The sequence below is a fragment of the Capricornis sumatraensis genome, chromosome 1, assembly GCF_032405125.1.
Source record: "Capricornis sumatraensis isolate serow.1 chromosome 1, serow.2, whole genome shotgun sequence".
Classification (NCBI taxonomy): domain Eukaryota; kingdom Metazoa; phylum Chordata; class Mammalia; order Artiodactyla; family Bovidae; genus Capricornis; species Capricornis sumatraensis.
In genome coordinates, this window is record NC_091069.1 from 112,064,301 (window position 1) to 112,075,441 (window position 11,141).

An 11,141-nucleotide genomic window follows, 5' to 3' on the forward strand; every position below is an offset into this window, starting at 1 on the left:
AAAAGCCAATGAGACAAGCTGGGCTAACTGCCTTTGCAAACCTCAGTATTTGACTGTTTAGAATATGATTGTAACAAAATAAATTTAAATATGTTATAAATCCTCATGCTGTGAACATTAATTATGCTAAGTGATGTTCTACATTATTTAATTGTTAGACTCACACTTGAGTGTGTGATATTAATTTAACATACTCTGCCATTTATAATGCAAAGTCAGAAAGGGGGTATGTGGGCTTTACAGCAGATGGAGTTATTTTGGGTTTTGTTTGTTTATTTTCTCTCAAATTTGCTTCAAGGAAGTCTAAAAAAAGACTAAATATAATCGTGGTATGATGAAGGGGTGCAGAAATAGACTTCCATCAACCTCTGAACTCTCCTGTATATTACTTGTAACAAGTAGTTTAGTGGAAAGTTCACAGACGACTGCCTTGTGTACTTTTTTCCAAGTCTTTATTTTTTCACATTTCCCTTTTCAGATTCTTTTCCATTATATATAGGTTGGTACAAGATGTTCTGTATAGTTCCCTGTGCTATACAGTATGTCCTTGTCCTTGCTGATTATTGATTGTTGTTAGTCACCCAGTCATGTCTGACTCTATGGAACCATATGGACTATATAGCCTGCCAGACTCTATCCATGGAATTCTCCAAACAAGAGAACTGAAGTGGGTAGCCATTCCCTTCTCCCGGGGATCTTCCTGACCCAGGGACTGAACTGGGACTGAACTCAGGTCTCCTGTATTGCAGGCAGATTCTTTACCATCTGAGCCACCAGGGGAATCCATATATAGTAGTGTGTATATGTTAATTCCAAACTCCTAATTTATCCCTCCCCTGCCTTTTCCCTTTGGTAACCATACATTTGTTTTCTAAGTCTGTTTCTGTTTTGTAAATAAATTCATTTGTATCATTTTTAGATTCACATATAAGCCATGTCATATAAGCTTTGTCTTTCTCTGAAAACCTCTAGATTCATCCATGTTGCATAAATGACATTGTTTCATTCTTTTTTATGGCTGAGCAATATTTCATTGTATACATATACACCACATCTTCTTTATCCATTCACCCTTTAATGGACATTTAGGTTGCTTCCATGTCTTAGTTTTTGTCAATATTGTTGCTATGAACTTTGAGGTGAATGTATCGTTTTGAAATAGTTCCTCAGATTTATGTCCAGGCATGAGACTGTTAGATCATGTGGTATTTCTGTTTTTAGTTTCATAAGGAAACCAGACTGTTCTCCACGGTGACTGCACTCCCACTGACAGTGCAGAGGGTTCCTTTTTCTCCACACTCTCTCCAGAACGTACGTGGAGGCCACCAAGCTCCTTGCATATTTTAGTTCCTATTTGCCTGTCTCAAGGCTGAAAATTTCTGTGCAAAACCTCGGGATATTCTATAGTTGAAGAATTTGCTGAAAATATGGCTTCCTGATCCTCACCCTTTCACCCAAAGACAGTGCAAACAGTAAAATATGTTTAATAAAGAGGTACCCATAGAATAAAATCCATCACCTTATTGAATAAATGCTGAGAGGAACTATGATAAAATTCAAATTTTTTAAAATTGTGAAGAATATCTGTAACTTTAAGTTGATGTACATTTGAAAAATCTAGCTGATTTTAAATCACTGTGAGGACAGTGTCTTTTAAAAACTAACCCTATAGCTTATCATACCTGAAGAAGCTGGTCTTGTCTTTTGTCTGAACGTATTACAGTTAATAAATGCATTGCTGTTTCCAATTCAATGGAGGCTATAAGTGTGAATTATAGCTTGTATTTTTAAGAACAAAGTGCCAGTTCTTTACTTTAAATAAAACTCTTAAAAAATTTTTTCTTCAGCCTTCACCATAAGAAGTGAAAAGTATTATTTAATATGTACAGTGCCTATAAGAACTGTACAGGTCATTTAAAACAAAATTAAGCATAGCCATTTCCTTTTGTGGTTCTAGACCAAAAATAACTATATTCTTCAACAGAGGAATAAACTCTGTGTGAAAAGAAAAGAAAATCAAAAATAAGTAAAACTTACTTGGGCAGAAATGTAAAGAAATATTATACATCTGACAGCAATGGGGTTTTACAACAGAGACAATGGGATATATAATTTAAGTCAATTAGGCAGGTACAATTTTGAGAAACTGGCATTCTTTGATAATACATATTATAGAAACTCTTTAAGAAAGACTTCTTCCAGAAGTCTTGGTTACTTAGCAACCGCCGACCCCTGGGAACAAGTTCATTTTTGGCCTTGTGTTAGGTCACTAAATCTCAGTGAGATTGCTGTGAATCTTACAGACAGACTTTTCCAAATGGATGAGATGTTGCTACCAGTACATGGCCTGGCATAGTTAAGGATATAACACTTATTTAGGGGGAGAAAGTCCTCTTAATAGTTCAATGCCTCATGCTCTCTTTTGAGCAACAATGTGGAGACAATCAAAGCATTCAGCTTCTTTTAGAGTATGGGGTCAAGTCCTGGCAGGATTTTGCAGTTGCCAAAAGAGTGGAAAAGTCCAGCTTCTTTGTGTCACTTGGATCCTCATTAACCCCTTAACAACCATGTTGCAAAAGCCCATAGACACATGATGTCTTGTTTACCACCAGTTGACAGATGAGAGCTTACTTGTTAACACCGAAATCACTATTCACAAAAGTTATGGTCTGCATATGATGAGTGATGCGTGATGGTCAACGTGGTGATTATAGATAACTTTGAAGAATCAAAATAAACTTGCTTTACTATGAGTGTGAAGACATCAGGAGCTGTCACTAAGCAGCACACTAATGAAATGTTGCCATGTTATTGTCCCGGGCAGTGAGAAGGAAGAGAGTCTGGGGAGGATGCAGACAACCCCCAGGGAAGATATAAAAGGGCGTCGAGCCACAGTCTCGCCATACCTGCACGGCCATCACTGAACATACACTCAGGCGCCATGGCTTTTCTAGGCTATCCTGGGAACTGTAGTGGCGTATCCTACAGAACTCACTATTATTTCCCAGTGACTGCTTCTGTTGCTCTTTGCTCCAGCCATGTAAGCCCTACGTTTGGGCTCAGCCTACCCAGTAGCTACCATGGGAATCTCTGGCTCCTGGATAACTGCCAAGAAACTTGTGGGGAAGCCCCGACCTGTGAATCTCCCAGTTCTGAGCCCAAGACCTGCACCACAACTTGTGACCAATCAAACTCTTCTGTGCCCTGCAACTCTCCAACAGGGGGCCAAATCTGCAGTGCCCGTGAAACGACCAACGTCGGACCCAGCCTCAGCTGCAATCCGTGCCCTCAGACCAAGGGGTATGTATCTGATGGCTGCACCCCCAGCCGATGTACATCCAAAGCTTGCCAGACCCTCGGAAATGGCTTTAAATGCTTTGGGCAACTTAACTGCTTATCCAAAAGTTTCCAGCCCCTAAGCCACTACAGACTGGGCAGTTTTGGGTACAGAAGCTACCAAAATCTTGGCTTCATACCCAGTGGCTTCTCAGCATCACAATATATCACCAACAGCTGCCAACGCCAAAACTATTTAATAAGAAATTGCCAATGTCCATACGATTGGCACAGGAGATGCCATCCACTGAGCTATTTTACAAGAAACTTCCGGTCTCTAAGCTCTATACCAAGTTCCTTCCCTCCTCTGAGGTATTTATATGGTGGTTACAGACCTCTGAATTGCTACCGATCAACTTATTGCAATTATAGCTGCTAGAAATTGTCCCAAGGTGCAGGTGCCACCTTCTCTAATAATCTGCTGAATTACTTCATGTGTCTTATGAATCATGTTCCGTTAACCTCAAATATTGGTATCACCAATAGCTGTTTTTCTGGTGCTCTCTTAAAGCCCTTAGTGTTGAAGCCTGATCCTGAAGGTACTATTATTGTTTCTGAGATTGAATATGATGGACACATATTCCATATGAAATACAGGCCAGTACAGCTTTCTTATTTGGGCGGTCACCATCACTTGTCTGCCAATGGGACTTCCTGATGAAGTGGAGTCTCCTTGGTCTGATTGGTCATTCCAGCACTTTCTTTCAAGATCGTTTTGCTTTTCTGTCAGTCGTTTTGCTGCTTGCCTAAGTAGCATCTTTCTAATAAGCTATAAGGTAACATCATCTTAGGTCTTCACAAGTGGCCTGGTGGTAAAGATCCCGCCTGTCAATGCAGGAGATGTGAGTTTGATCCCTGAGTTGGGAAGATTCCCTGGAGAAGGAAATGGCAACCCATTACTGTATTCCTGCCTGGAAAATCCCATGGACAGAGGAGTCTGGTGGACTACAGAATCATCAAAAGAATCAGACAAGATTTAGCAACTAAACAACATCATTGTAAACATTCAGAGTTGAGCTATTTCATCCTTCCTCCTACTGCCTGAATATAAGAATGTGCAAGCAGCAATGTCCAACTAGACTTCAAAATCAGAAGACCTTCACCAAATCTTCCCTTCCAGAGAAGCCGGAACACATAGGATTGACTGGCAGTCAGCTTTTGTTCTCAACGCTGAGAGAGAACCTCAGAGGTAGCAGAAACACAAACATTGCTTGTTGGAAAAATGACAAAATATTCTATAGATGCTTCATGAATCTATGTTTATGACGCTGCTAAAATTCTCCCCTGTTGATTTATTGCTTTCTGATTGCCAAAACAGTTCCGGTACATAGTTAGGCAACAAGTTTCTATTAGGAAATAATGATTTTCATTTTGCTCTGTTTCATATTCACTAAGGTTTGATCAGTGTTCTGGGCAATATGCATGATATTTTTGAAGCACTAGTTTCCTGTGATTTATTTTCTAGCCTAATTAAAAATATAAAGAAGATGGACTATAAATATCCAGGATTTTATTTGTTTTATATTGTCCTATTTTAAATATATTAAGTGGTATTTCTCTTAAAGTGTCTGTGATTGATAGTTACATGGGGAAATTTATGGAGAAATTTCAAAATAAATCAATTTTAATAAAACTACATAAAATATTAAATATTTGTATATTTCCCTGCAAATATGCATATTTATTTAATCATGTTGGTGAGATTTGACTTTGGGATACATTTAATCTTGAACTCTGAGAAGTGATTTAACCTCTAAAGTTTTCTAAAAATTGAAAATAAAAATTGAGTGATAAAAATTTATCCTAAGAGTTTTTTGTATGTAGAAAGCAAATCATTTTTGAAAACAAGTAAAATGACTCCTGTAGATGGGTGTAACTGGAGATTGGAAAGATGGGGGAAGGATCACAAATATGAAAGGTCAGTGACTAAAATGAAAACTCATGAAGCATACAAATAAGGATAACATTTTACTTATTCTTTCAGGAGGCCCACCATGTGTAGAAAGAATATTAATATACCGCTCCTGAGTGAATATGTTTAGGAGACAATCAAGTCACTCCTTTGTGAGTTCATTCTATTTTCAGAGAAAATTCTATTTGTTGAAAATTTCTTCTTTATATTGAGAAAAATCCAATTGTCCTTAGAAACCATCCATAACCATGTACAGCCCGTTTAACTCCTTTAACATAGGACAAGTGCTTGAGTATTTGAAAATAATTGCTATGTCTCAGCTGAGTATTTAGTTATCTAAACTGAACACATACTTTCTCTTTACAAACATTAATAGAAAACCTATTCTTTGAAGCATTAAATGAGACTCTTTGGGGATATCAGGATTTATAGATCTGTTCTCAGGAATTATTCAGAGAAGTCATACATGGAAACATAATACTGTCTCAACCATTTTAAAAACAATACAAAGTAAGTCACAGGAAGGATTCTAACTGGAAGAATGAAAGAATACTTGGTGAGAGAAATAAATTAAAGACATGTTTGAATGGTGAGAAGACTAAGATATGAAAGTGTGATGAAAGGGGGAAAAAGGATGGGAGTAAAGAAGAAATTTGAAAAATGGTCTAGCTTACTTTGACCCAAGAAAAGTGGACATAAGCTCTTCCAAGAGAAAAAATTGGGAGAAAATATAGGACAAAGGATTAAGCATGTTAAATAGGAGATACTTTCTTCATTAAAAAAAAAAAAAACTTGTAAAAAAATTATAAATATGACTATACCAAAATTAAAAGCTCCTGATATAGGAGATATCATAAAGCCATTAAAAATAAATGTGGGTGTTTCTGTGTAGTTTTGGGCATATCAGAAATCTCTGTATTTTTTTGCTTTATAGGTTCACATAAAGTGTGACATATTTTATGTATAACCACACATTTATTAACAAACATCTCTCAATGTTATCAATAATATATATGTGCATATATATATACATCTATATACACACACACACACACACACTTTGACTAAAATAAAAATGCTGGGAAAACACAACCTAGGTTGTGCTAGTTCTATAGGAGTTTTAGGAATCTGTTCAGTTCAGTTCAGTCCCTTCATCCAGCCCAGCATTTTGCATGATGTACTCTGCATAGAAGTTAAATGAGCAGGGTGACAATATACAGCCTTGACATTTCCAACAGCCTTTCCCAATTTGGAACCAGTCAGTTGTTCTATGTGCAGTTCTAACTGTTGCTTCTTGACCAGCACACAGATTTCTCAGGAGTTTTTAGGTATGAGAGCTGGTAATTCTCCAAGAGATTTTTAGACTAAACAATTCTGATTTGATTCCCTAAGTCATTAAAACAATTAAAATCAAAATAAAATCATAGTACTGAGAAATAAGGCTTCCCAGATGGCTCAGCAGTGAAGAATCCACCTGTTGTGCAGGAGATGCTTATTCCAGCCCTGGATCAGGAAGATCCCCTAAAGAAAGAAATGGCAACCCATTCCAGGATTCTTGTCTGGGAAATCCCATGGACAGAGGAGCTTGGTGGCTACAGTCTATGGGGTTGCAAACTTAGCAACTATACATCGGTTGAGAAATTAAATTGGCCCCACCTTCTGACTTTAATTTAGAGTGTATAATCAACAACCTCATTCCTATTCCTATTAATAGAAAGGTTGAAGAGAAAATTGAAATAGACATCAGCCCTCTGTAGCACATTGTGGCCCTCTGTAGTCCTCTGTAGCACTGTAGCACATTGCCTTCTAGAAGTTCATAGAATATAGATATTCATATATGTTTGTCCTGTTTAATTTCAGTTAGCTGCAAAGTATGCTTAATAAGTTACACACTTTGTCCATAACTCCAATGGCAACTAATTTATAGAACCCAGCAGAGGTCTTTTTATATTTGCACTTTAAAATATACAAATGAATTACTTCTTTCCCTGTATAGCTGGGCAACAGTTTTTGCTTCTCAAATAAAAGGAGACAATTTATTTTTTATTTAGAAATTATTTATAAATTTAAAATAATACTTTCTACAGCTGCAAAAATTTTACCAATATAAATATAAGCATTCAAATTTTTTTTTACACTTTGCTTATCTTCTTTGTATATAGCAGAGAAAGAAATACAACAAATTCATATATAAATATGCTATTCCAAGGTCTATAAATCAAACAAAACTCTTATCCTAGAATTTACTCAATACAATCTATTTAAAGGGTGATTAAAGTTTCTATTTTAATTCATATTCTTAAAAATTTATGTTTTAGATAATAATTTATAATAAAATTTTAACAAGTTGATAAAGCTACTACTATTGGTATGCTATTAAAGAACTGAATATAACTATATGATCTTCATGTTTTTTTCTTCTGCTATATTGAAACTAGAATCATTAGCCAATCTATTTTAGAATCCTTCTTTTAGGTATCATATTTTCTAATGGATAAGAAAGAAATCTCCCTATTTTATAGATTTTTAGACCTTTGTCCCACTGAGTTTCTTAATTGTGTCTTTTTCTTTGAGTTCTGCAAGACACTTCTACCAGAGTTTCAGTATACATTTTAGTGTGTTGTCCCTGATTCATAGGAAAATGGATCTCTTCTACCAGGAGGCTCTTGAGGAATAGCAGTCTCACTTGACAGTTCAATGAACAAGGAACTTCATTCCCAATATCACAAGACTATTGCAAAACCATGTAACTCTATAATTATTCATAACTACCAACACTGTACACTTCGTGCTAAAATTTCTACCTGCCCCCATGACTGCTGAAATCATAGTTCTGAGATTCACTTCAGGGGTGAATCAGAAGGAAAGTGAACCCTTGATCAGACTTGTCTTAGAGCTAATGAAGTTATTTCTTCAGCTGCTCTCTGCACTCACTGTGCTTGTTCTTCTTCTCTGTTATTTAAATGTGATTGGCAGTTGAGACTCAGTAAATCACGGAGCTGGGTATCCGTAGTCAGGTCACTGACAGATCAAAAGGAAACAGAAGCTTAGATCTTACCTTTGTGTTCTATGCCTTGCAGTCTGGAGTCCTGAACACTCTAGATGATGCTGTTGTTGACTGTCCTTGTTCCAGGCCCTCATATATTTAAAGGGAATATTATTAAAAAACACCAACTAATTCTCTTAATTAAAAAAATTATATATGGCCTCCAAATTCACATTAGATCCTGTTATCTAAAAGAAGGATGTTAAAGTTTAACTAAAGAATATTCTAAAATCCAGAATTATTCTTTTAAGGAAGAATGAATAATGATTTTAAGTACAGAATCCTTTTTAAAAAAAGTAATTATGATAAAAATAATTATTATTGTCATCATCATTACTTTTACAGAACAATTTCTCATCTAGCAAGTGGGCACTGAGAATGGAGGGTTACAAATTATACTACCCCAGAATATGCTCTTTCTCATCAATGTGCATCTTTTCTCTATCATCTCTAATAAGCAACAGGCTTTTTTGAACTCTGTTCTCTTGGATTGGGTAACGCATTGTACCTCTTCTTTGTACTACAAGAACTGGCTGCCATCTGAAACTTGAGTCACTTTGAGGAGTACTTTTTTAGCCCACAGACTCAAAGAGAGATACTAAATGCTTTTTGTTCTGTGTGGCATCACGATTTACATATCATGAGTGTAGTAGTTGAGTGACTTACAGAAGAACTTGAATTTTAATCCTGAATCTGCCCCTCACTTAAATTGTCCCTTAATCCTCTGAGCCTCGATACAGTGAGGGACTTTCTGAGAATTAAAAGAGAGAGAGTGTATAAAATGCCCTCACAGGGTGCCTGGGAATAGTGCACACAAATGGTGGCAATGTTACCACGTTAAGAAGCAAAGAGATGTTTGTATTTCATCATCCTCAACACCACAGGCTTTTCTTTCTGTATAGAATTTATGCTCTATAATGCAGAGTGAGGTAGTGTATGGCAATGAATTGAATGGTGCTATCCTTACAGAAGAAAAATAGTTTAAAAAATTTGATCCAAGACAGAAGTCATATCTTTGGATAGAATCATATACAACTTAAATTGATACTCCTGATCTTGTATACATTTGAGAGAAATCATACTGTAGGATGAAAATAAACAACTTTTTTTTTTTTTTTTTAAGAAAAATACTTGAGTCAGTAAAACTCTTGGTTTCTGACATGGAACACATAACATATGTGACTGCCATTAACAATGAGAGAAGAGGGTGAGGGAGGCGAGGGGCAGGTTAGATAGGAGCAGTAGAGAAGAGAGAGGGAGGAAGAAAGGTGGAGAGAAATAGTAGGGGGAAAGTGGGAAAAGAAGGAAAGAGAAAGGATATGAAAAGGAAGTGGATCCAGGTGTGCATGCATGCTCGGTCATATCTGACTCTTTGTGACCCCTTGGACTGTAGCCAACCAGGCTCTTCTGTTCACGGAATTTTCCAGGCAAGAATACTGGAGTGGGTTGCCATTTCCTACTCCAGGGGATCTTGCTGACACAGGGATTGAACCCACATTCCCTGCATCAGCAGGTGGGTTCTTTACCACTGTGCCACCTGGGGAGCCAGTTTTACCTTTCCAAAATACAACTTTGTTTCCCTATCATGATAACAATTGGGTTCCCCATAAAAGATAAAGGTCCTCAAATGGGAAACTAATCAATTTCTTCCTATCCTGAGCCTCCTTGCCATGGTGGGCCACATCTGACTCCCAGAAATCCATCTTCTGCAAACGTATAAATATGGGTCCCAAATAAAGTTTGATTTCTGCTGAAGCCAATGACTTCTTTGACAATTATCCTAGTACTAATTAAAAGTAATAACTATGCTGACTTTATGAATAATTTTGAATAATGTGTATGCTTGTCATGTGTATATACATATACATATATTTCTTTTTTATCATAGTTCTTAAACTTGTGTATATATCCAGAAGTCATAGTTCTAGTGCTTTTGAAAATATACATTTAGCACTTCTGCCTTAATTATCTGCTTAACACTTAGATATAATAATCGAGTAAGTATGGTATCTCCATAACTTAGAAAACTGTGTTCCAAAGAATTTAGCTAGAATACTCTTTCCCTTTTTTCTTGTAACAGAGATACAGCCTGAGGCATAGAACATCTACATTTCTTGTTGATTTCAGGTAAATTCTAATGCTGTTATAAATAAAAACATAATGTAAAAGCGCAAGTATTCCACTGACCTGGTCTGACAGGTCCATTTGATTGAAATAATTTTGGTGTCTTTTGAGGAAGCTGTCTCTGTTTATTCCTTGAGAAGCATGAACTCACTAATCTGAAAAACTAAAAACATGAATGTGAAGTCACCATGAAGGCAGGGCCTTACCCACAGGTAAATTATGGAAGAGAATCTCAGATGCACAATTCCTGGGAGGAGTACTTTTAGGATACACACACTGAAACAAGGATTTTAGGTGATCTAGAATTTTTAGAGATGACAGTTGTACCAGACACAAAACCAGACCAAATTCTTCTTCTCTAATCTAAATATTGGATAAAATTTCATTGTTTTGATTCCAGTGTAATCCATGTTTTATCAAGAGCACAAGCAGTCCTCAGCTCCAGAATGCCAAGTGCTGAAAAGCTCTTGCTTCCAGGGGTTGCAAAACATTTCATGCAATCAACATCTGCTTAGTAAATTTATTCTATACTTGAAAATGTGCATATATTTGCCATTATTTCCTCCTAAGAAATGTTTGAAATAGCAGTATAACATGTTCTCAAATAAGATGCTAAGATCATGGATTTCATGATCACTGCTCAAATAGGAGGGAGTGTTAATGGACAAGACTTCCCTGGTGGCTCAGCCAGTGAAAACTCTGCCTGCAGTGCAGGAGACACAG

At 36.6% G+C, this 11,141-nt stretch overlaps 1 protein-coding gene across 1 annotated transcript; it reads left to right on the plus strand.

Annotated features, from left to right (window-relative positions):
* The first annotated feature begins 2,932 nt into the window (after nucleotides 1-2,932).
* On the plus strand, nucleotides 2,933-3,715 carry LOC138075815 (keratin-associated protein 24-1-like). The gene has a single exon (XM_068967847.1). The coding sequence runs from the start codon at nucleotides 2,942-2,944 to the stop codon at nucleotides 3,713-3,715; it is 774 nt and encodes a 257-aa protein (XP_068823948.1). The 5' UTR covers nucleotides 2,933-2,941.
* Nucleotides 3,716-11,141: the final 7,426 nt, after the last annotated feature.

Bases quoted from the DNA above. Each gene is read 5' to 3' on its own strand.
- LOC138075815 (XM_068967847.1), top strand. From the start codon at position 2,942: ATGGCTTTTCTAGGCTATCCTGGGAACTGTAGTGGCGTATCCTACAGA.